We start from the raw sequence: 26,183 nt of genomic DNA, 5'->3' as shown, positions 1-26,183 counted from the left end.
AACAAGACAATATAAAATATGAGGGTTATCAGGGCCCTAGCCTTTGAGGACTTAAGCAAGAGAACATTTTTCAGTATTACAGCTCATCCTGTAATTCTACCCATTCTGCCACAGGTGGAAATGAGTTAAGCAAATTTCCTGCAAATCTACACATTTTGACTGGTAAATTAGTGTGTCACAGAGGCTCTCCACACTGCCAAAACGGACACTCTACTCTGTTCTCATCCTGCTAGATCTATCCGTTACCGTGAACCATCAGATTCTCCACCCTTTTAGGACTGGGTGTCTCAGGCTCTGCTAACTCTTGGACTGCATCCTACCTGGTGATGTGGAGAGGATCTGTGTCTGCATCAAGTACTCGCACTACTGGTGTCCCCGAGGGCTCGGTTCTAGGCCCCCTCCCTCTGTCAATACACCAAGTCACTCAGGCTCTGTCATATCCTCACATCAGGGATGGGCAACTTTGACGGGGGTGGGGGCCACAAACAAATCTGAACTCATCACGAGGGGCTGCAATTGCGCACGGGTGTCTGCGTACCCAGATCCATACTCCCAACATTGCAAGCAAAACATGTGGCCCCACTCTTGACAGCAAATAGACAATGTTACAGTTTTAAAGCAAGTTTGCTGCCATTCTACATAGTTTGCCATAGGGTGGAGAGAAATGTTTTTAATATATATCTGAGTGAGACAGACTAACAGAGTCAATGGGGGCCCCCCGGCAGGCAATTTGACCATAAGTTTAGATAGTTGAGCGGCCAAGCTAATTGAACAATAAAAAAAATGCAAAGAACCTTGACGTGACCTTGGACAACACCTTGTCATTCTCTGCAAAGATCAAAGCAGTGGCTCCTGCAGGGTCATGCTCTACAACATCCATAGAGTATGACCCTAACTCGCACAGGTCCTAATCCAGGCACTTGTCATCTCCCGTCTGGACTGCTGGGCTCCCTGCTTGTGCCATCAAAGCCCTGCAACTTATCCAGAATGCTGCAGCACGCCTGGTGTTCAACCTTAAGTTCTCCCATGTCACCCCGCTCTTCCGTCCATTCTACTGGCTTCCAGTCGACGTTTACATCCACTACAAGACCATGGTACTTGCCTACGGAGGAGCAAGAGGAACTGCCCCTCCCTACCTTCAGGCTATGCTCAAACCCTTACACCCAAACCCGAGCACGCAGTTCTCCCACCTCTGATCTCTTGGCCCTCCCACACCTACAGGATGGCAGCTCCCGCTCAGCTCTATCACTTCTTATCCTGGCACCCCAATGATGGAACTAGCTTGCCCCTGAAGCTAGGACAGCAGTCCCTGCCCACCTCCGGGAAAACATCTGAAACCCTACCTCTTCAAAGAGCATCTTAAAATAATCCCACAGCCCCCCAAAAATAAAACTATTGTGAACACTCACATGACACCCCCCAGGGAAAAGCTTGGTGATTTCAGTGTCTGATGTCCTAAGCACTCAGCAAAAACCATTAGCTAACATACTAACATGTATTAAAAATAATTCATAAAATGTGTCTTTTGCCACGCTGAATTGCTAGATGTCACTGAAATATAAAAATATTCCATTATTCATTTGTTTGACCCAAAAATGAACAGCGCTTGTGAGGCAGATAGTTTAGCAGTTACAGCTTTGGGACAATAACCGAAAGATTGCTTGTTCAAATCCCCAAGCCAGCAAGGTGGAAAAATACGCTGTTCTGTCCTTGAGCGAGGCAACAGCTGCTCCCCGAGCGCCGATGACGTCAATTAAGGCAGCCCCCCGCACCACTCTGATTTAGGGGTCGTGTTAAGTGTGTTATACACTTTTCGGTTTAATGCATCGTTGTGCAACTGACTAGGTATCCCCTTCCCCACTTGCATCTAAACAATTGACAATGAACTTTTCTTAGTCCTACAAATCTGAAAGAAAACATTTATTTGAACAGTGTTTCGAACAGTATATACAAAATATTGAATTAATTTGACGAGAGTATATAAAAACAAACAAATAAGTTGAGCAAATGTGTAAGGGGAGCAATGCCAAAATAAACTGTGCATACTTTTTTTCTGTCAAACCCTAAATTAGGGCACGAGATGGCAGAGAGCATTAACTGGTAATCTGCTCTACCAGTTGCTTAAGAGGGTTCAGCCAGCACTCCTTAGCATGTCAACAGAGAGGGCGAAGGCCTCAGGAAGGAAACATTACTCTCTAAGACAACACACTTGAACATGCACTTTGAGGCAAGTATACTAGCACACACAGATTTTCTAGATTGTGTATTTTCAGAGACCAATTTTGCAACTGCTTTTTTATGACGCATTGAAATAACAAAACATATGAAGGAAAAAGATAACACAGGTTCAAATCAGGTATGGATCTATTTAAAGGCAATTTCACATTTAAGCTTTGTTTTTGTAATCCTCACAACAACAAAAAAACAGGTCAATCTTGCACAGGTGCAAAAGCCTAGTAAATCTGACCAATCCAAACACTGAAGTACCTCTGATATGTTCTGTCTGTAGGTGCAAGGGCATTGCTCTTGTCATCCAGCTCTTTCTCTAGGTTCTTGATCTCCTGCTCTCTTCTGTTGTACTCATCCACCATCTGGGGAAGGGGGGTAAATAGTGAGGTAGAATCTATGATCTCAGACACACACACCAGTGGGGCATACTGCAAAAAAAATACTTCCTACAATTCCACACATTGCCATGGGGCAAAGAGGAAAAAGTGCAGTTTTATAGCTAATCTCATGATATTTTACACATTTTCCATGAGGCTGAGGGAAAATGTTGCTGTTTTAAAGCTAATTTCCTGCTATTCTACACATTTTGCCCTGAGGCTGAGAACATTTTTGCGGTTTTACCCCCCCTGCGGGGGTGTGTGGTATGCCTGACGCGCGAGCACACTGCATGCTTTGAGGAGCCTTCCAACTTACATTTTCACGGAGGCCAGTGAAGCACTCTGCCCTGGACCTCTCCTCATTCAACATGGCATCCATCTCATCCAGAGTGTTGGGCATCTGACTGAAGGCCTACACAACACACATGAAGAAATACACAAATGAATGAATAGAGGAATGAATTTAACCTGGTAGAATGAACGGACGACTCCGTTTTGAGTTGTGCCAAGGTTACTGTACTGACCGTGTGTAGGTCTGGGGGTACAACACTCTTCCCAGGATCCATGTTACAGATCTCCCTGGCCCTCCTCAGCATGCCCTTACATTTCTCCAATAGACAGGCCGTACGCTGCTCCAGCATGGCACACGCTTGCTGCGAGGGGGAGAAGAGGAAACACACACGGTTAGCACTCAGCAAATCATACATTAAATATTGTGTTGTGTAATAGTTTAGTGTGTGTGCGTGCGTGTGTGACCTCTAGGACCCTGAGCTCAGCCGAGCCCTCCTTGCAGTCAGTCTCCAGCTTGGTCTTCTCTGCTGTCATGCCCACGGTCTCTAGAGCCATGTACACCTTCTCCATACTCAACCTAGCCCTCAGCTGGAGAAGGGAAAAGAGAAGGAGAGAGTTGAATAAAAATAAAGGGTTTTAGTATACAAATCTCATGTAACATAGAATCTGTGTATATAGAGCCTTCAGTATTAACCAGTGACAGTACCTTCATGTGGGCCATGAACTCAGCCACAATGGACACCTTCTGGGAGTTGACTGCAGAGATCTGGGCCTTAGTCTCTTCCTCAGCCCCCTGCGCCATCTGCCAAAGACTACACACAGAAGAGTAAATGGTATGTGAGAACAAATACGAAGCTGATTGTCTAAACGTTTACACTGTGTGTCTGCCACCCACCTGTCCTGCTTGGTGCTGATCTTCTGTTCCAGCTGTCTCTTTTTGCCCTTCAGCTCAGAGAGCGCCTTCTTCTGGGCCCGCAGCTCGATCCTGTTTGGCAGCACGTTCCTGCATGGCTATCATCTGTGCATCGATGGCCTGCATGCTCTTCTCAGCTGCCTGGGCATGGCCAAAGGTTACACTTCACTTTCAAGGTGTAATGCTATGCTAAGCATCTGGTTATTACTACATTACTGCAAGTTATCTATGCCAACTAGCATCAGTGTGTCTATGATATAAATGTATTACTATGGCAGGTGTCAAGTCAATCTTAAGAAAGTTCCTTTCCTATGCGAAATGACAAAAGTATACGGACTGCTAATGGACAGTTTACAGCATGTGTTATTTCAAATTCATATTTTTCCTGGCCTCACACTGATCTGCTCCTCCAGATGGCGTTTGTCCTCGGCCATGGTGAAGTACTGGGAGGGCCACACAGCAGAGTTACTGGTACTGGTCTTGCCTGAGTAGAAGGACTTCTTCAGGGAGTACTTCTCCTCAGCCGTGTAGAGCACCTTCAGATAAGGCTCCTCAATCACCTGACAAACATATATGGTCAAATGATTGAGGTGAAAGTAAGGATGTGACAAACTGACCAACATTTTATTTTATTAAATCGGTTTTCCGTTAAAACGATAACCAAAAACCCCCCCCCCAAAAAAAATCATACAATTCCACGTCAATTAACATTGCAGAATAATTTCCCTATTATGCATGCATGACTGCTAGGGCTATATTATATCTACCAGACATAGGATGTAGCTACAGTAACGTGTCAATAGCAACAATTGATAACTTTTCAGACAAAAATACATGAAAAAAGCTGCATTCAAAAATCAGAAGCGTCTAACTTCTCAGAATTTTGCTCCGGCATAGAATGTTCTGTATTGTTTCCCTGACAACAAACATTGGGGATTGATGTGCTGCTGTGTTTTTTAATGGTAGGGTAGCTAGATGTGTTTTTTTCTACTAAATGTCTTTGTATGTCACAGTATTTAAAATGTCTGCATGGAGGCAGTTTGAGATTATTTGATTGACAGTTCTGGTCGCCTAGTGATGAATGTTAGTCCCGCTTCGTGGCATTCCTTTACAGACAAGTAAAATGCCGGTTCATATGTCTAGAGGTTCCGTGCCGATATTTAAAAAGCCTATCCTAACAGACAAACATGCCAGTAGCCTAATGTAATGTCATATGAGACAAAAGCACCCCCACCCACTCAGTAACGAAGAGTAGGCTGTCCTATGCTTGTTAGACTGGCCTGAAGATACCTCTGTATCCCGGCAACATCGGTGTCATGAAAAGGCTAGGATATTCTACACGCAACAGACCAAAGAATGAACACACACACTTGCATCATTAGTGAAGAGAAAAAGCAGGCAGGCCAACACGAGGGAGAAAGAATGGAGCAGGGAGAACCATGAGCATACAGTGGGGCAAAAAAGTATTTAGTCAGCCAGCATTTGTGCAAGTTCTCCCACTTATAAAAAGATGAGGCCTGTAATTTTCATCATAGGTACACTTCAACTATGGCAGACAAAATGAGAAGGAAAAAAAACCCCAGAAAATCACATTGTAGGATTTTTAATTAATATATTTGTAAATTATGGTGGAAAATAAGTATTTGGTCACCTACAAACAAGCAAGATTTCTGGCTCTCACAGACCTGTAACTTCTTTAAGAGGCTCCTCTGTCCTCCACTCGTTACCTGTATTAATTGCACCTATTTGTACATGTTATCAGTATAAAAGACACCTGTCCACAACCTCAAACAGTCACACTCCAAACTCCACTATGGCCAAGACCAAAGAGCTGTCAAAGGACACCAGATACAAAATTGTAGACCTGCACCAGGCTGGGAAGACTGAATCTGCAATAGGTAAGCAGCTTGGTTTGAAGAAATCAACAGTGGGAGCAATTATTAGGAAATGGAAGACATACAAGACCACTGATAATCTCCCTCGATCTGGGGCACCACGCAAGATCTCACCCCGTGGGGTCAAAATGATCACAAGAACGGTGAGCAAAAATCCCAGAACCACACGGGGGTACCTAGTGAATGACCTGCAGAGAGCTGGGACCAAAGTAACAAAGCCCACCATCAGTAACACACTACGCCGCCAGGGACTCAAATCCTGCATTTCCAGACGTCGTGTTTGGAGGACAAAGAATGCTGAGTTGCATCCAAAGAACACCATACCTACTGTGAAGTATGGGGGTGGAAACATCATGCTTTGGGGCTGTTTTTCTGCAAAGGGACCAGGACGACTGATACGTGTAAAGGAAATAATTAATGGGGCCATGTAGGGTTAGGGTGAAAACCTCCTTCCATCAGCAAGGGCATTGAAGATGAAACGTGGCTGGTTCTTTCAGCATGACATTGATCTCAAACAAGCAACGAAGGAGTGGCTTCGTAAGAAGCATTTCAAGGTCCCGGAGTGGCCTAGCCAGTCTCCAGATCTCAACCCCATAGAAAATATTTGGAGGGAGTTGAAAGTCCTTGTTGCCCAGCAACAGCCCCAAAACATCACTGCTCTAGAGATCTGCATGGAATGGGCCAAAATACCAGCAACAGTGTGTGAAAACCTTGAAGACTTACAGAAAATGTGTAGGGGCTTCCTTTCGTCTTTACCATAGCCACTGCCCAAGCCTGAAGCGGGGTTGTTTGGTACGCATACAGTCCACACTCAATGTTTCCAAACGGCCAAACATTCAATGACATCCAGGGATATGGTGCAACAAAAATGTTTATTCTTCTTATATCTAACAAATAAATGATTCTCCAATCAACTTAAAGCATAGAATACTTGATATGGAAAATACATATTATGACCTGTCTGTATGTCTGTATGGTCAAAAAACTATACCGCTCCCGCATCTAGCAAGGACTCCCTCTCCCGAAGGCCCAACTTCCTGCCTTTATCCTCACACACTTACCACAATACAATGAATAGGCAAGAGGGGAGGCCAAAAACTGAGTTACACTAACAACAAATGAATATATCTCAATCAGGTAAATATAAATCATAAAGGTACGTACCTAATATTTCATCATATACATGAATATATTTACACAAATATACATGGAGCTCCGTATGTTCAGTCTTTTATACAAATATGTCCAAATCGGCTCTAACATACCGGCCCCTAATTGTTGACTGCACTTAATGCCCAACAATGACTTAATATTCAAACATAGAGCCAATACACAAAACATTCTATACCAGAGCACTATTACAGTTCATAGCTATATACAAATATACAAGGTGCCATATAGGAAAATAGTCCATAGATCGCAGACTGAGTTGAAGTGTAAAGGTGTTCAACTTCCAAAAATGTATGACTATGACATCAAAGAATGTAAGAGTACGACATCAACGAATCAGAGGTGCACATGATTCTAAGATGGAGCACTGTGTGTGTGTGTGTGTGTGTGTTTCACTCCGTCGCCTCAAGGAGCAGACAGAGTTTATTGATAGGTCTCTGTAAAATATTGGTCTTAGTCTTAACCATGATGCTCCGAACAAGACCTTTGGCCCCTGGCAAAGCCTCCACCACACGCCCCATTAGCCAAGAGTTCCTTGGGGCGGTGTCATCAACGATGACCACAAGGTCACCAGGACTGAAGTTTCTCTTGGTTTTGTTCCACTTGTTCCGCTCCTGCATAAGTGGAAGATACTCCCTGATCCATCTCTTCCAGAAGAGGTCAGTGATATATTGTACTTGCTTCCATCTCCTTCGTGAGTATAGGTCGCTTCTCTGGAATAGTCCTGGTGGCAGGACTGGCTTAGCTTTCAGATGAAGCAGATGGTTCGGAGTCAGTTCTAGGTCATTAGGGTCATTTGTTACAGTAGTGATTGGTCTGTCGTTCATAATCGCCTCAACTTCACACAAGGCTGTCTGCAAAGCCTCTTCATCCAGTACTTGCTCTTTATGGACTGAATAGAGGATCTTTTTCACCAGTCGGATCAACCTCTCCCATACCCCCCCATGGTGGGCTCCAGAGGGAGGGTTGAATGACCGCGTCACTCCTTCCTTCAGTAATTCATTTTGAATCTTGTGATCCAGCTCTTTCATAGCTCTGTCATTGCGAACAAAGGGTATATAACAAAGTACTGAGATAAACTTTTGTTATTGACCAAATACTTATTTTCCACCATAATTTGCAAATAAATTCATTAAAAAATCCTACAATGTGATTTTCTGGATTTATTTCTCTCATTTTGTCTGTCATAGTTGAAGTGTACCTATGATAAATTACAGGCCTCTCATCTTTTTAAGTGGGAGAACTTGCACAATTGGTGGCTGACTGTTATTCCGGCGCCGGCAGAGATGGCCGCTTCGCGTTCCTAGGAAACTAAGCAGTTTTGTTTTTTTACGTGTCATTTCTTACATTAGTACCCCAGGTCATCTTAGGTTTCATTACATACAGTCGAGAAGAACTACTGAATATAAGAGCAGCGTCAACTCACCATCAGTACGACCAAGAATATGACTTTCGCGAAGCGGATCCTGTGTTCTGCCTGTCACAGAGGACAACGGAATGGATCCCAGGCGGCGACCCAAAAAAACGACTTCGTAAAAGAGGGAAACGTAGCGGTCTTCTGGTCAGACTCCGGAGACGGGCACATCGTGCACCACTCCCTAGCATTCTTCTCGCCAATGTCCAGTCTCTTCACAACAAGGTTGATGAAATCCGAGCAAGGGTAGCATTCCAGAGGGACATCATAGACTAACGTTCTTTGCTTCACGGAAACATGGCTCACTGGAGAGACGCTATCGGAGTCGGTGCAGCCAGCTGGTTTCTCCACGCATCGCGCTGACAGAAACAAACATCTTTCTGGTAAGAAGAGGGGCGGGGGCGTATGCCTTATGGCTAACGAGACGTGGTGTGGTCACAAAGACATACAGGAACTCAAGTCCTTCTGTTCACCTGATTTAGAATTCCTCACAATCAAATGTCAACCGCATTATCTACCAAGGGAATTCTCTTCGATTATAATCACAGCCGTATATATTCCCCCCAAGCAGACACATCGATGGCTCTGAACAAACTTTATTTGACTCTTTGCAAACTGGAATCCATACATCCTGAGGCTGCATTCTTTGTAGCTGGGGATTTTAACAAGGCTAATCTCAAAACAAGACTCCCTAAATTGTATCAGCATATCGATTGCGCAACTAGGGCTGAAAAAACCTTGGATCATTGTTACTCTAACTTCCGCGACGCATATAAGGCCCTGCCCCGCCCTCCTTTCGGAAAAGCTGACCACGACTCCATTTTGTTGATCCCTGCCTACAGACAGAAACTAAAACAAGAAGCTCCCACGCTGAGGTCTGTTCAACGCTGGTCCGACCAATCTGATTCCACACTCCAAGACTGCTTCCATCACGTGGACTGGGATATGTTTCGTATTGCGTCAGACAACAACATTGACGAATACGCTGATTCGGTGTGCGAGTTCATTAGAACGTGCGTTGACGATGTCGTTCCCATAGCAACGATTAAAACATTCCCAAACCAGAAACCGTGGATTGATGGCAGCATTCGCGTGAAACTGAAAGCGCGAACCACTGCTTTTAATCAGGGCAAAGTGACAGGAAACATGACCGAATACAAACAGTGTAGCTATTCCCTCCGCAAGGCAATCAAACAAGCTAAGCGTCAGTATAGAGACAAAGTAGAATCTCAATTCAACGGCTCAGACACAAGAGGTATGTGGCAGGGTCTACAGTCAATCACGGATTACAAAAAGAAAACCAGCCCCGTCACGGACCAGGATGTCTTGCTCCCAGGCAGACTAAATAACTTTTTTGCCCGCTTTGAGGACAATACAGTGCCACTGACACGGCCTGTAACCAAAACATGCGGCCTCTCCTTCACTGCAGCCGAGGTGAGTAAAACATTTAAATGTGTTAACCCTCGCAAGACTGCAGGCCCAGACGGCATCCCCAGCCGCGCCCTCAGAGCATGCGCAGACCAGCTGGCTGGTGTGTTTACGGACATATTCAATCAATCCCTATCCCAGTCTGCTGTTCCCACATGCTTCAAGAGGGCCACCATTGTTCCTGTTCCCAAGAAAGCTAAGGTAACTGAGCTAAACGACTACCGCCCCGTAGCACTCACTTCCGTCATCATGAAGTGCTTTGAGAGACTAGTCAAGGACCATATCACCTCCACCCTACCTGACATCCTAGACCCACTCCAAATTGCTTACCACCCAAATAGGTCCACAGACGATGCAATCTCAACCACACTGCACACTGCCCTAACCAATCTGGACAAGAGGAATACCTATGTGAGAATGCTGTTCATCGACTACAGCTCGGCATTTAATACCATAGTACCCTCCAAGCTCGTCATCAAGCTCGAGACCCTGGGTCTCGACCCCGCCCTGTGCAACTAGGTACTGGACTTCCTGACAGGCCACCCCCAGGTGGTGAGGGTAGGCAACAACATCTCCACCCCGCGGATCCTCAACACTGGGGCCCCACAAGGGTGCGTTCTGAGCCCTCTCCTGTACTCCCTGTTCACCCACAACTGCGTGGCCACGCACACCTCCAACTCAATCATCAAGTTTGTGGACGACACAACAGTGGTAGGCTTGATTACCAACAATGACGAGACTGCCTACAGGGAGGAGGTGAGGGCCCTCCCTGTAGGTGTCAGGAAAATAACCTCACACTCAATGTCAACAAAACTAAGGAGATGATTGTGGACTTCAGGAAACAGCAGAGGGAATCCATCCACATCGATGGAACAGTAGTGGAGAGGGTAGCAAGTTAAGTTCCTCGGCATACACATCACAGACAAACTGAATTGGTCCACCCACACAGACAGCATCGTGAAGAAGGCGCAGCAGCATCTCTTCAACCTCAGGAGGCTGAAGAAATTTGGCTTGTCACCAAAAGCACTCAAACTTCTACAGATGCACAATCGAGAGCATCCTGGCGGGCTGTATCACCGCCTGGTACGGCAACTGCTCCGCCCACAACCGTAAGGCTCTCCAGAGGGTAGTGAGGTCTGCACAACGCATCACCGGGGGCAAACTACCTGCCCTCCAGGACACCTACACCACCCGATGTTACATGAAGGCCATAAAGATCATCAAGGACAACAACCACCCGAGCCACTGCCTGTTCACCCCGCTATCATCCAGAAGGCGAGGTCAGTACAGGTGCATCAAAGCTGGGACCGAGAGACTGAAAAACAGCTTCTATCTCAAGGCCATCAGACTGTTAAACAGCCACCACTAACATTGAGTGGCTGCTGCCAACACACTGACTCAACTCCGGGCACTTTAATAATGGGAATTGATGGGAAATGATGTAAAATATATCACTAGCCACTTTAAACAATGCTACCTAATATAATGTTTACATACCCTACATTATTCATCTCATATGTATACGTATATACTGTACTCTCATCTACTGCATCTTTATGTAATACATGTATCACTAGCAACTTTAACTATGCCACTTTGTTTACATACTCATCTCATATGTATATATGTATATACTGTACTCGATACCATCTACTGTATCTTGCCTATGCCGCTCTGTACCATCACTCATTCATATATCTTTATGTACATATTCTTTATCCCCTTACACTTGTGTGTATAAGACAGTAGTTTTAGAATTGTTAGTTAGATTACTTGTTGGTTATTACTGCATTGTCGGAACTAGAAGCATAAGCATTTCGCTACACTCGCATTAACATCTGCTAACCATGTGTATGTGACAAATAAAATTTGATTTGATTTGACTAAATACTTTTTTGCTCCACTGTACATCTTGGTAATCTGCGTCTCACAATGTCTTAGCTCGCATGCTTTGTAGTAGCCTAAAGTTCACCTCTTCCTCTCTGGTTTTACTTACATTACACAACTTTCCCCAGGCCTTTATAGCCTAAAAAATATATTTTGTTAGGGATTTTCTTATCCCAATTTAACAGTCACACTCCTAGTTTGGAGCATCTTATATTCCAGTCAGTTCAGAAATCAAATAAAATATGAAAGTGACAATTGTTGAAATTCAAAATAACTCTCCATCCTCCCAGCCACTCTGGGGTATGGAACGTACCGTCTTGATCATGGCTTTGGTTTGGTCCGTTCCCACGGGAACATTGTGCACTTTGTACTGGTTGCAGAGGTAGCTCATAACCTCTTCTGGAGCGTCGAAGAGGTACGCAAAGAACCCGAAACGCCTACAGACAGGAAAAATAAAAAATGCATCTTTATTATTATTTTTTAAATTCACCTTTATTTAACCAGGTAGGCTAGTTGAGTTCTCATTTGCAACTGCGACCTGGCCAAGATAAAGCGTAGCAATTCGACACATACAATACAGAGTTACACATGGAATAAACAAAACACAAGTCAATAATACAGTTGAACAAAAGAAAACAAAAAGTCTATATACAGCGAGTGCAAATGAGGTAAATTAAGGAAATAAATAGGCCATGGTGGCGAAGTAATTACAATATAGCAATTAAATTATTATTAAATGATCTTACACATACAAATGGAAGGGTTAGGATTACGGTTGAGGTTAGGTATAGGCTTGATACATTTACAATCCATATTGGGACAGTATGAGAGGACCACTCACTTCAGGGACTCAATGGGTCGGGAAGGGGGGGTGTGGCACAGGACTCCTCAGGAGCAAAGACTGAATTCACCCTCAGGTTCTGGCCGTCACGTACCTGAGGCCAAGGCCAAAGCCATTATAACTTTTCCCACTGTATATAGTTCCTTTAACTAGAGCCTATAACTAGGGCCTGGGCAGGTGGGTCACATGGTCAGTAAACTTTTGACTTAACCAAATTTCCATGACCAACAATTGTATATGTATAAACATATGTATGTATAACAAAGCAAGCGTAATGTGGTATCGACTCTGGGAGGACGCTCTCTGATCCCATGTACCATCACCTGTCGTTGTGCAAGGCACTTAAGCCCCCACAATGCAGAACACCTGTTAGGTAACTACATAAACACGTGGTCAACCCTCAGTGAGCTACTGGGTGTCAAGGCTTTTGATCAAGCTCTGCTCAAACACAGAGCCAGTCTATCAAGGTCCGGTTGAGCAGCTCATTTCTAAAAATTTTGTTTGTTAGAGGGGGACTAGAATAAAAGCCCTGCACACCCAGTAGCTCTCCTGGAGGATGGTTGACCACCCTTGATGTAGAACATTGCAACATTATAACCAAATACTTTATGCCTTTTGAAATAATTAGCTCACTCGATATATCAAAGATCAAATGGCTATTGTAGGTTACAAATATTTTTATTCAGCTGAAGCAAACCCACACATTTTCTCCAGAAAATATACCTTTTCGATTTTAGTCATATTTATATATCTTAGCTACCTTAGTTGTGTTTACTTTGCAGGCTAACTAGCATCTATTGAGTTGCAATGTCCCATACATTGGATGCCCAAACAAACTGGAAGTATCCACATAATTCAAAAAGCTACATCAAATATTTTTTCCTAAAATTACTATTCGCAAATTATAATTTTTATTCACATGATTAGATTCACCACAATAGAACCGAATCCCAACTAATGGCAAAGTGAATTGTTCGTTTTGTCAAAAATAATCATTTCAATTAATCATACGAATTGTTCAAAAAAGTTAATCAACTTCATATGGCCTTTTTTGTGATTGTCAGTGAAAAGTTCTGGGATATGACGAAAACCTTAATACACGCTAATAACAGCTAAACAGTTAACAGTTTTGAATTGGCTACCTAGTTATTAGTCTGTTCTCTATAATATTTTACAGGCTAGGCCTATCTGCTGCTACAATGTCTGACTGTCCCGCTTCTCCTTGCGCAACAGCCCACTTGTCTCGAACCCCTACGAGTGACGCACGCAACCACAGACATGTCAGCCAGGATTGGAATGACACTGACGTGTTATCAATTAAATAAAAATAAACATATTTAAAAACTGTGCCTAAATAAATTACATTCATAGAAATTTAATAGTTTGTTACTTTTCCAAACCTTTTAGAATTGTATCATTTTCCAAAACTTTTCCAGGCCTGGGAAACACCATTTAAAAATGTTCATGAACGTACAGGATTTTCATAAACGTACAAACCTTGCCTTATATCATTGTAGACAGAGCATTTTGATTTGCTTGTATTGGCAGTTGAATTTCTTTCAGAATCTATTGCTGACCCTTCTCACCTCTGTCATGAACTTCTCCATGTCCTCTCTCTTCTGGAAGGTGAAGGCCCGCAGGTCATTGAAAGGAATGTGGTTCTCCACGTACTTGGCATTTTTCGGGCTGCGGACACTGATCTGATAGAACAGAATTCAACAAAATGCTACTACGGGCTTTCAAATTCTTTTTACATAGTCATACATACTGTTCTTCGAACCAAGTAGTCTTAATTGAAAATAGACCTCTGTGCTACAGCAAACAAACAAAAGTATGAGGGGTGCTCAACAACGACAATGATACTTCAAAGTATTAGGACATAGTCAGGAAAATAGTATGCTCTCACCACTAGCATCATTGGTTCATAGACGTTGCCACTGAAGAGTTTGTTCTGCCTCCAGCCACTTGAGAGCAGCGTAGGTGTCCTTGGAGCGCCCTCTCAGCTTCTCCTCCTTGATCTTCATCATGTCATCCAGACTTCTCAGCCTGTTCTTCAACACTACAGGATGTTTAGCACCAAGTCAAATGGTATGTGTAACACTTCATCATGGTTAAAATGGTGCAGTAAGGCACTGTGCCAAAACTCCTCAGAGCCTGTGCCTCTCCTACGTTTACACTCTCTGTTCAGGTTGTCATTCTCCCTGCGTAGGTCGGCCTTCTCCTCATGGATGTGCTTCAACTCGGCGTTCCCCACGCCGAGCCGCGGCGTCACGTCCGATCGGTCGCCCAGGTTAGCCACCTCTGCCCGCAGGTCGTCAATCATCCATCGGGTATTGCTGATTCGCTAATGCCGGTCCGCCTCCTCAGTCTGCATCAGGCTGAATGCCTGCTTGATGTCCTCAATCTAGAGGGATAAGGGAGGATCAAGCATTTGTACATGTATTTTTATGTCATACGTTCTCATTGGTATCAAGAGAGTATAAAAATAAGGCAGAAATAAAGAAAACAGCGCCAGACCTCTCTGTGCTTACTGTCCAGGTGGTCCCGTTTCTGTTTACACCAAGTAAATATAACCCATGCTTCTACCCAGGGCCCCGTTTCAAAATTAATCGACCCTGGAACTAAGTGGAATAAATGGACATCCCCATCCAGCCCAGCTATACAGCCCAGGGAGCCTGTCTGACCTTGTCTTTCATTTGGTTCTCGATGGGCCTCAGCTGGCTGTCGATGTGCTGGATCTTCTTCAGCATGGGGGCCTGGGACTCCCTCACGGTTTTTAGCTGCTTGTTGGCATCCTCCCTCTCCTTCTTCACCCCCTCCAGCTCATTACAGGCAGTCTCATATTCCTGGAGAGGACAGAAAGGGTTGACAAAGATGAACATATTCACATAACATTCATATAAACACAAACACACACATGCAATTTGTTTTTACATGGAGGATAATCTACCCATGTCCAGTGTCTTATTGCAAGCTATGAATGACTACAGGGTTGTATTCATTAGTGCACAACATAGCAAAATGTTTTGCAACAGAAACAGTTTACATCACGTTGTAGTGTCTGGAGTAAACGGTTTACGTTGGTGTGCATAATAAATACGTGTGTCAGATGATCTTGCTATTGAAACTCACCACCCAGGGTTTCTTCTTATGCAGCATCTTAATCATGTCCAGGTGCCTCCTCTTCTCATAGTAGCGCTCCACACCATGCTTGTTCTGTTCCTTCCTCTGCTTGAATTTCTCCAGGGCGCTGGCCTTCTTCCTTGCACACATTCTACCAAAAAACAATACCAGCATACCATTGAACTTGCTCTCCCCTGAGCGGTCAACACCGCAGCAAAAACATCTTTATAAAAGAAGAAGCAATGAGTCCCCGTTCATCTATAGAGCTAGAGTTAAAACTGTGCTCACCTCCAGTTCCCTCTCTTTGGTGCGGAAGATCTTGAGCTTGCAGTGGAACTCGTACATCTCTGGAGGCCCCACTGACTTCTCTGTGGCCTCTAGCAGCTCAATCTTGGTCATCTTGGCAAACTCACCCACCTTCTCCTGCAAAGTCACGGAGGCAAGGCAGGAGGCAAAGGGTGGTCAGAAAATTTCGAAGGAGTAGGACGTTAGCATTCAAGTAAAAAAAAAAAAAAAAAAAAATTTTTTTTAAAAAGTGTTATCTCGAAGTTTACACTCACCTGTGGCAGGAACTGGCAGAGGTTGCTTACTTGGATCTGTAGAGCCTTCACCTCCTCCACAGCCTTCTGGCTGGAGTGTCTCCCATTCAGCAGCCACACTGACTGGTTATTCTCCACGTGCATCTCTCTGTTGATCACCAGGTTCCCCCCGGCCTTGTACCTGAAAACACAGGTGGGGTTCCATCCATGGTATTATACCCACTATTGGAGACATATGGGAATCAGTGTGATGGCATTTCTGATTTAATCAATAACAGACTTGTAATTTAATCTCAACCGATCCTTTGTTGCACTCACGCTTCACGTACAGCCCATACAGCCCAACCTAGTCAGAATACTACAAGTTATCAATTCAATTCTGTACAATCAAATACAAAACCTCAAACAAACAGAAATGAAGTACAATATAGAGTGCCATACATGCAACAATCCAAAAATAATGCTACGGAAAGTTTGAAGCTCTTGAAGTTAAATTAAAGTTGACAACATATCCCTGTTGTAGCTAGCTAACGTCAGTAATGTTACACTTGTTAATAAATAGCCAACTACCTTGTCCCCTCTGCCCAGATTGATAGTCTTTCCTGCTAGACCCAGACAATACTGGACTTCCCAGTTCCATTGGCTCCCACAATCATGTTCGGGTTTGGTCCAGGGTGAACTATGGAGTGGTCGTAGGTTCTGTGTGAAGGAGTGAATTGTGTCAGCTTAACTTAAGTGCAGCAACTTTATCTAATAGTTAGCATATTCAGTTAGTTAACGTTAGGTAGCCTCGGCTACAATACAACAACCTATGTCGGACACAAGCACATTCAGCAACTTTGACGCTTGCTAGCACATTTAGTTAGCTACAAGACTTGGTCATACATAGAATTACCATAATCTTTGACTCGGTTGTTCATGCCAAGTAGGTGAGTCTCTACAAAACAGCAACATCTCTCACAGCTAGCTAAGTTACATAACTAGCTAGATTAGCTTACTTCAAACATTTCACAAGGATAACGTATGCTAGCACACAAGAGACGTAGCTAACGTTAGGTAAATCGCCATCACGTCATTGTGGTTACCTAGCTTGTTTGTTTGTGAGCATTTCAAGGGGGAGTTGACTCACAGGAAGTTTTCGACAAAACCAGCCATTTTACCATCTCCAACGGGACGTGGGTCAGTTTCAGTACCAGAGGACGAGCTAACTTCATTATTTGATGTTTGTGTGTTCGTTACGTTACTTACTCCTTTCGCCCACAGAAGCCATGTTGTTCTTGAAAATTATAAGACGCCCTAGCAGTCTGTCACTGCGATTCGAGCGCCCAGTGTGAAAGGTTTTGATTGATGATTGGACAAGGTGGATCTCGTGTAGTTCATCAACAAAACAACATGCAACACATTCTTCTTCTGTGGGTTTTATGGCGGACTTACACCACAAAAATGTGTATTGCCGCCACCAACTGGACAAGTTGAAACCAAAACAAGGTAAACAAAATAAATAAATCCATACGTGATAGGGAAACTAAATTACTTCACCCAAATAAAAATAGTACATTTACAAAACAAAATTCCTACTTCTCTCTTCTTTCAATACTCCATATCTCCCTTCTCAGGCTCTAGGACCTAAAGAGGGTGGTACGGCTTGTGATAATATTCCATGTTACTCCTTCACCGAGAAGTTTTTCAGCCCCAGGAGCCGCTCCTCCTCTTCCACAATGATTTCTATCTTCCTGGACTTGCTTTCCACCTTGGCAGTGCTATTTATCACCATAGCTATAAAGGCCACAAATTCCACCTTCTTAACCTTTGAAATGGCAGGATCCTGCTGGTGAAAGGCAACCCCTGCAGCCTGCAGTGAAGGCATATCCACCACCATGGACTCTTCATGTGCACCATTCCAACCCTCAACCCTTTTAACAGCTGCTGCATATGATATGCTCTGGATAGCCCTGACTTTGGCCACCTCATTCTCTTTCACCCTTGTGGGGCAATCGAAAGCTTCATGGTTCCCACCACAATTGCAACATGTCACATTTATCACTTTTATAACACATAATATGATATTTTCCACAACTTGGACCTCTCGGCTTCTTCCTTCTGCAAACACTTGAAACATGACCAAAATCTTTACAATGATCACACTGTATTGGTCTTGGGATAAATTATCTAACTTTGTAGTTAATATACCCTAAATGCACTTGAGTAGGGAGAGACTCCATATCAAAAAACACTTTTTCTTCACACAATTAATCTGATGTGCATCAATCACTCCAAGAAGAGTTTATTTGTATTTTTTATTTAACTAGGTAAGTTGACTGAGAACACATTCTCATTTACAGCAACAACATGGGGAATAGTTACAGGGGAGAGGAGGGATGAATGAGCCAATTGTAAGCTGGGGATGATTAGGTGACCACGATGGCCAGGACACCGGGGTTAACACCCCTACTCTTACAATAAGTGCCATGGGATCTTTAGTGACCACAGAGAGTCAGGACACACATTTAACATACCATCCAAAAGACAGCACCCTACACAGGGCAATGTCTCCAATCCCTGCCCTGGGGGTATTGGGATATTTTTTGTAGACCAGAGGGAAGGGTGCCTCCTACTGGCCCTCCAACACCACTTCCAACAGCATCTGGTCTCCCATTCAGGGACCAACTAGGACCAACCCTGTTTAGCTTCAGAAGCAAGCCAGCAATGGGATGCAGGGTGCTTCATCTCTTCAACATCTACTTCCCACAAGATATAACCCCCTTGAGGGGTGCCCTGTTCCTAAGAGACACACACAACACTTCAAACTTATTAAATCGGGAAAGACGAAATACACGTTTCTTCTGGAAGCGCAAAAAAATCAAAACCAGCCCGTCTCTTGTGATCCTCACAGCCTTCACTCTACCCAGCACTCTCTCCACCAGTTTGGATATCTCAAATGGATTCCTCAAGATGGGTAGTTTGATCAGCTGCTCCTCATTTACAAACCGCACTCCTACAAGATACTTAGTGACATTCTCATCATTGTACTCTACTGTGATCTGTTTTCCATTCTTTTGGACGATATTCCAATTCTGCTCGATTCGGCCATTAGATCAATAATCCACTTCATCATCCGGTTCCGCCATCTTTTCTCTACTGCTCCTGTTACCACATGCAACTCATGTCCACGAAGTGGGGCAGTAACAGTTTGTTACAGTAATTACACTAATTCATTATGTCGGCCTTCCGCATCAGCAGAAGAAGGTGGCCGAGTTACAGCGGTGTTTGTTAGACAATGAGGCATCCCGAAATTCGGTATTCTCACGAAAAAGTCGGTTCCATCCGAAAAGTTCTTGATAGCTTCTCCGTTTTGAAGTTAAAGGCATGCTTTGTGATTTCTGATAGAAGACAAGACAAGGACACATGTTGAAAAAGCTTCTCTTTAAAAATTTTTTTTACCATTAATCCAATTCATATTCATCTTAAGACAAAGTATCCTCTATTGCTGGGGAAATGTTGACTATGACTATTACCAGTTTCTATACAAAGAGCAAGTATAGTAAGGTGTGACATAGTTAAAACGTTTACAGTGATATCCTGCATCAAATTGCTATCTCTTTTACTCATCATGGCAAAGCTGTATTTTGTGTTTGACATCATTATGTCTTTATATAGCAGGCCTTTCTAATCAACCTGACCCGGGTATCCTGGAAGGATATTGACCTCATTGACAGTAGAGGATGCCTGGTTATTCTTTAAAAGTGCTTTCATCACCATCTTAAATAAGCATGCCCCATTCAAAAAATATAGAACCAGGAACAGATATAGCCCTTGGTTCACTCCAGATCAGACTGCCCTTGACCAGCACAAAAACATCCTGTGGCATACTGCATTAGCATCAAATAGCCCCCGCGTTATGCAACTTTTCAGGGAAGTTAGGAACCAATATACACAGGCAGTTAGGAAAGCAAAGGCTAGTTTTTTCAAACATTAAATTTGCATCCTGAAGCTCAAATTCCCAAAAGTTCTGGGACACTGTAAAGTCCATGGTCAACAGCCCTGCACCCGCCACAGCAACTTGCCCAAACTTCCTCCATTTCTCTTTCACCCAAATCCAGATAGCTGATGTTCTGAAAGAGCTGCAAAATCTGGACCCCTACAAATCAGCAGGGCTAGACAATCTTGACCCTCTCTTTCTAAAATTATCCGCCAAAAATTGTTGCAACCCCTATTACTAGCCTGTTCAACCTCTCTTTCGTATCGTCTGAGATCCCCAAAGATTGGAAAGCTGACGCGGTAATCCCCCTCTTCAAAGGGGGAAACACTCTAGACCCAAACTGCTACAGACCTATATCTATCCTACCCTGCCTTTCTAAGGTCTTCGAAAGCCAAGTTAACAAACAGATCACTGACCATTTTGAATCCCACCGTACCTTCTCCGCTATGCAATCTGGTTTCCGAGCTGGTGATGGGTGCTCCTCAGCAACGCTCAAGGTCCTAAATGATATCATAACCGCCATCGATAAGAGACAATACTGTGCAGCTGTATTCATCGACCTGGCCAAGGCTTTCGACTCTGTCAATCACCACATTCTTATCAGCAGACTCAACAGCCTTGGTTTATCAAATGACTGCCTCGCCTGGTTCACCAACTACTTCTCAGACAGAGTTCAGTGTGTCAAATTGGAGGGCCTGTTGTCTGGACCTTTGGCAGTCTCTATGGGGGTGCCACAGGGTTCAATTCTCGGGCCGACTCTTTTCTCTGTATACATCAATGATGTCCCTCTTGCTGCTGGTGATTCTCTGATCCACCTCTACGCAGACGACACCATTCTGTATACTTCTGGCCCTTCTTTGGACACTGTGTTAACTAACCTCCTTGTGGGCTTCAATGCCATACAACTCTCCTTCCGTGGCCTCCAACTGCTCTTAAATGCAAGTAAAACTAAATGCATGCTCTTCAACCGATCGCTGCCCACACCTGCCCACCCATCCAGCATCACTACTCTGGACGGCTCTGACTTAGTATATGTGGACAACTACAAATACCTAGGTGTCTGGTTAGACTGTAAACTCTCCTTCCAGACTCACATTTCTCCAATCCAAAATTAAATCTAGAATCGGCTTCCTATTTCGCAACAAAGCCTCCTTCACTCATGCTGCCAAACATACCCTCGTAAAACTGACTATCCTACAGATCCTCCAATTCCTCGTTTGGTCGTCTTTCCTTCCAGTTCTCTGCTGCCCATGACTGGAACAAATTGCAAAAATCTCTGAAGCTGGAGACTCACATCTCCCTCACTAGCTTTAAGCACCAGCTGTCAGAGCAGTTTACAGATCACTGCACCTGTACATAGCCTATCTGTAAACAGCCCATCTATCTACCTACCTCATCCCCATACTGTTATTTATTTGATTTATTTTGCTCCTTTGCACCCCAGTAGCTCTACTTGCACACTCATCTTCTGCACATCTATCACTCCAGTGTTTAATTGCTATATTGTAATTACTATGTCTTATTTATTGCCTTACCTCCCTTATCCTACTTCATTTGCACACTCTGTATATAGACTTTTTTCTATTGTATTATTGACTGCATGCTTGTTTATTTCATGTGTAACTCTGTGTTGTTGTTTGTGTCACACTGCTTTGCTTATTCATCTTGGCCAGGTCGCAGTTGTAAATGAGAACTTGTTCTCAACTAGCCTACCTGGTTAATAAATAAAGGTGAAATAAAAATAAAATATGTGCAAATCAAGTTGGTGCCATCAGTAAAACAGAAAATGTTTGTCCACATGTGCAAGTTTCAACTCAGTTTTGATGCATGCATCATATTCTGCACCATTCCCCTCTGCTGCTCCTTCACTCAATGTCATTTGCGTTTCCAGGGAAATGGGTCATTTTGACTTCAATATCTGTGGACAAAAAAGATAACCAACTGGAGTAATGAGTTCCATGAAAGACAATCTCGTCCCCAACCAGATCTCAAACTGAGCCTGGGGACAAGGTTATGCAAGACAACATGAAAGGAAAACAATACCTTTTTGGAGAAGTTGTATGACCCTTATCAGGCAACAGATACAATACCTGGGCACAGTCCACTTTCAAACACAATGCTGTCAATGACTATATCACTTCTTATTGAGGAACCCCTGACGGCCTCAAATACAACCTAGAACAATAGGAGAAAAAGAACAAGTGATGACTCAGTAAAAAAGTATTTGGCCAGAGCACATTGTGAATAAGACTGGGTGCAGTAGTAGAGAGTGTAATTCTTCAAACCCTTGCCTTAATATCTTTTTGTAATTTGGAGATGGTGTTATCAAAGAAAAGATGGTGAATAAATGAATATATACTGAACAAAAATATAAATGTAACATGCAATTATTTTAAATATTTTACAGAGTTACAGTTTATATAATGAAATCAGTCAATTGAAATAAATAAATGATGCCCTAATCTATGGATTTCACATGACCGGGCATGGATGGGCCTGGGAGGACATAGGCCCACCCACTCCTGACTGTCCCCAGTCCACCTGGTCGTGCTGCTGCTCCAGTTGAAACTGTTCTGCCTGCGGCTATGGAACCCTGACCTGTTCACTGGACGTGCTACTTTGTCCCGGACTTGCGGTTTTCTCTCTATTCTCTCTCTACCGCACCTGCTGTCTCGACCGCTGAATGCTTGGTTATGAAAAGCCAACTGACATTTACTCCTGAGGTGCTGACCTGTTGCACCCTCTACAACCACTGTGATTATTATTTGACATCTATGAACGTTTTAATGTCTTATAGAGCAATCTGGCCTTAAATGGCCATGTACTCTTATAATCTCCACCCGGTACAGCCAGAAGAGCCTGATTCCTCTAGGTTTCTTCCTGGGTTCCTGCCTTTCTAGGACATTTTTCCTAGCCACCGTGCTTCTACATCTGTACTGCTTGCTGTTTGGGGTTTTCGGCTGGGTTTCTGTATAGCACTTTGCGACATCTGCTCATGTAAAAAGGGATTTATAAATACATTTGATTGATTGACTTGGGAGCCATCAGCTGTCTGGGTGGTTGGTCTCAGACAATCCCACAGGTGAAGAAGTCAGATGTGGCGGTCCTGGGCTGGTGTGGTTACATGTGGTCTACGGTTGTGAGGCCAGTTGGACGTACTGCCAAACTCTCTAAAACGACGTTGGAGGCGGCTTATGGTAGAGAAATCAACATTTAAATGGCAACAGCTTGGGTGGACATTCCTGCAATCAGAATGCCAATTGCATGTTCCCTTAAAACTGTAGCATTGTGTTGTGTGATAAAACTGCACATTTTAGAGTGGCCTTTATTGTCACCTTCAAATGGTGCACCTGTGTAATCAGCTGCTTGATATGCCACACCTGTCAGGTGGATGAATTATCTTGGAAAAGGATGAAAAAGCATCTGCTAAATGGCATACATAAAGGAGAAATGCTCACTAACAGGGATGTAAACACATTTGTGCACAAAATTGGAGAGAAATAAGCTTTTTGTGCATATGGAACATTTCTGGGATAATGTATTTCAGCTCATGAAACATGGGACAAACACTTTACATGCTGTGTTTATATTTTTGTTCAGTATAGTTCACTGACGCCGATTACCATTGGGGGAAAAAAGGTAAGTTCCGGTTTACTTAACTGGGTGTATCTCTCATAGATATGAATGCAATAGCAGTTACTTAGTTCATTGACTTACATTGAACCAGAAAACCCCCCCAGAATAAAACAGCGAGTGGGGTGTTTAGTTTCCTCTTACGTCTCAGGTGTTATTGTACAGAGGAGGAGATGGATTATGGGTAGTGATGTTTTTCACCACTTGCCTGATGCTGTTGGTCACTTTGGTATTCCACAGTGGCTCTCAACCAGGTGATGCTCTGCTCTCCAGTGCGTTTCCATAGCAATTTGTCCTTTCCATTCTTGCTCAGATGGACACTGAGCTCACCTATGCCCGAGCCATACATGTGGTAGAAGAAACACAGGCACAGAGAACCCCTGGCATGTAGTACCCTGACAAACAGAGTTTCACTGGGTTAAACTCTAACTATCATGGTATAACATGGAAACAGACTACAATGATGTCACATTTACACTCCTTCAGTGAATGCTAGAGGGAGTTGGATACTCACCGACTCCTGTGGTGTGATCCACCCTCGGCCCGGTGTAAGAAGTGGAGGTAGGCCCTCTCACCAGTACCCAGTCACCTTTATCACCCTCTTTGTCCTGAATGTACCCACAGTGACCCGTCTCAAAGTTACAGAGCCCAGGGACAGACAGGAGAAGACCTGTAGATGGACACCCAAAATGACTCAAGGAGCTAAATTATGTTTATCACAGAGGCACTACTTCCGGAGATCTCCCAGAGGCCCTGTGGGCATCAGGGATCAGTGAAGGTAAAGTTACCTGCTGTAAGATCACAATCCCCGAGGCTCACACTGATGTCATCCAGAGCGACTGACCCACAGTCAGAAGTTCGTACATGTGCTGACAAACACCACCTGGACAGCAGGGGCAGAGTGGGTGACATCATCAACCACAGACATTCTCAGAGGATATAGCTTCTGGACAATGGAACTGCATAATACATTTCCAGACAGTTACATCTATGTAATATATTGTGATATGGTATGATCCATGTTTTAACAGGGCAAAAGCTGTTTAAAAAGAAAAACCAACGAGGAGAATCCGTGACTACGGACTTCGGCATTCCTGTTTCATTTGAAACTGCTGCTCCTTATGAAGCTGGAGCCAAACCAAAGGACTGACGATAAAAAAAAACGATGTCAAAGGTACAATGTAAGGCCGAATAAACACAAGGGGTTCCGTCACAAACATTATGAAACACTATAGGCAAGGCATGCACAGGACAGTTGTTGTGACTGAGGAATGAAAATAACTGACTAACTAAAAAGGAAAAGAATACATGTTAAGTCATTTTACATTGGCAACATATGGACTCTGGATGGTGACCTCTGTCGCTATCCAGACACCTTGTCGTTCTGGGTCCATATCCTCTCCTGTGTGATTCCGCTCTGATGCTGAATGTAAACGGTGAGAGCCTGGTCTGTCTGGATGAATTCACAGAGAGAGTAGTGGAACCTCAGACAGTACTTCATGTTGCCGGGCAGAAGAGGCCCGAGCAGGTGGCTAATATAGCCAGCGCGTGGATTCAGCCGGGAGTGGGCCAGAAGGAAGGATCCTGTGTGAAGAGAAAGAACTGTTATTATTGTCTTGAGCAATATTGTTTTCTGTCAATTGGTTTGCCGTGGATTATTTCCACTTCGCATACATTGGTTAAGTCTCAAAATACACCGTTGTTTAAGTGTCTTTCTGACACTTGAAATACTTCAGGTTTTTACCAAAGCCAAATGTAACGCAGTGCAAATTGTAAGCAGGAGAAGATAGAGAAGCCATCTCTCGTTCACTAATTACGCCTCTAGCATCTCTTGGAGATCAAAATCGTATCATCTCTTACCTGCCCCTGTTGTGTGGTCCCCAATCCTGTAGATGTTGGGCTTGACTGACACCCTCTTCCATGGGGATCCTTCCATTTGATCCTGGGTGTGTCAGCAGAAACCACCCTCAAAGTCACAGTTGGCGATGGAGGGATCAAAAGTTGGCTCTGCGGCACACATGGGAGACATTAGGAGGCTGCATCCCAATACTCTTTAATAGCATGCTTTTCTCCTCTCTTACCTTTCAACTAATCTGTAAAAGTAATGAGAGGTAGGAGAAGAGGAAAGGGACACTCTGAATCTACTGTGTGATCAGGTGGACTGGGATATGTTCTGGGTCGCCACTGGAAATAACATTGACGATTACACTTACTCTGTCACTGGGTTCATCAGGAAGTGCTTAGAGGATGTTGTTCCTACAGTGATGATCAGAACATATCCAAACCAAAAACCGTGGATAGATGGCAGCATTCGCACAAAACTGAAAGCGTGAAACACTGCATTTAACCATGGCAAATTGACCAGGAACATGGACATATACAAACAGACCAGCCATGACCTCCATAAGGTAATCAAAGAGTTGACAAAGTGGAGTCGCAATTCAACAGCTCGGACATGTGACGC

General features: G+C 43.8%; 1 protein-coding gene and 1 pseudogene across 1 annotated transcript; both read right to left on the bottom strand.

Moving 5' to 3' along the window:
- Positions 1 to 1,905: 1,905 nt before the first annotated feature.
- Positions 1,906 to 17,986, bottom strand: LOC112230516 (annotated as a pseudogene).
- A 5,946-nt stretch (positions 17,987 to 23,932) lies between these two features.
- Positions 23,933 to 25,721, bottom strand: LOC112230567 (MAM domain-containing protein 2-like). The gene is made up of 5 exons (XM_024396846.1): positions 25,580 to 25,721; positions 25,045 to 25,303; positions 24,508 to 24,602; positions 24,234 to 24,389; positions 23,933 to 24,114 (listed from the first exon to the last, which is right to left on the bottom strand). Exons 2-5 carry the CDS (start codon positions 25,053 to 25,055, stop codon positions 24,050 to 24,052), a joined length of 327 nt encoding a protein of 108 aa, XP_024252614.1. The 5' UTR covers positions 25,056 to 25,303; positions 25,580 to 25,721; the 3' UTR covers positions 23,933 to 24,049.
- Between the last annotated feature and the right edge of the window lie 462 nt (positions 25,722 to 26,183).

Source organism: Oncorhynchus tshawytscha, linkage group LG33 (assembly GCF_018296145.1).
Source record: "Oncorhynchus tshawytscha isolate Ot180627B linkage group LG33, Otsh_v2.0, whole genome shotgun sequence".
Classification (NCBI taxonomy): domain Eukaryota; kingdom Metazoa; phylum Chordata; class Actinopteri; order Salmoniformes; family Salmonidae; genus Oncorhynchus; species Oncorhynchus tshawytscha.
This window is presented reverse-complemented; position numbering and strand designations above follow the sequence as displayed.

Bases quoted from the DNA above. Each gene is read 5' to 3' on its own strand.
- LOC112230567 (XM_024396846.1), bottom strand. The intron at 24,390-24,507 runs GTAACTTTACCT...GTCCATCTACAG, and splicing joins GGATTGTGATCTTACAGCAG to GTCTTCTCCTGTCTGTCCCT. The intron at 24,115-24,233 runs GTGAGTATCCAA...TCTGTTTGTCAG, and splicing joins GGATCACACCACAGGAGTCG to GGTACTACATGCCAGGGGTT.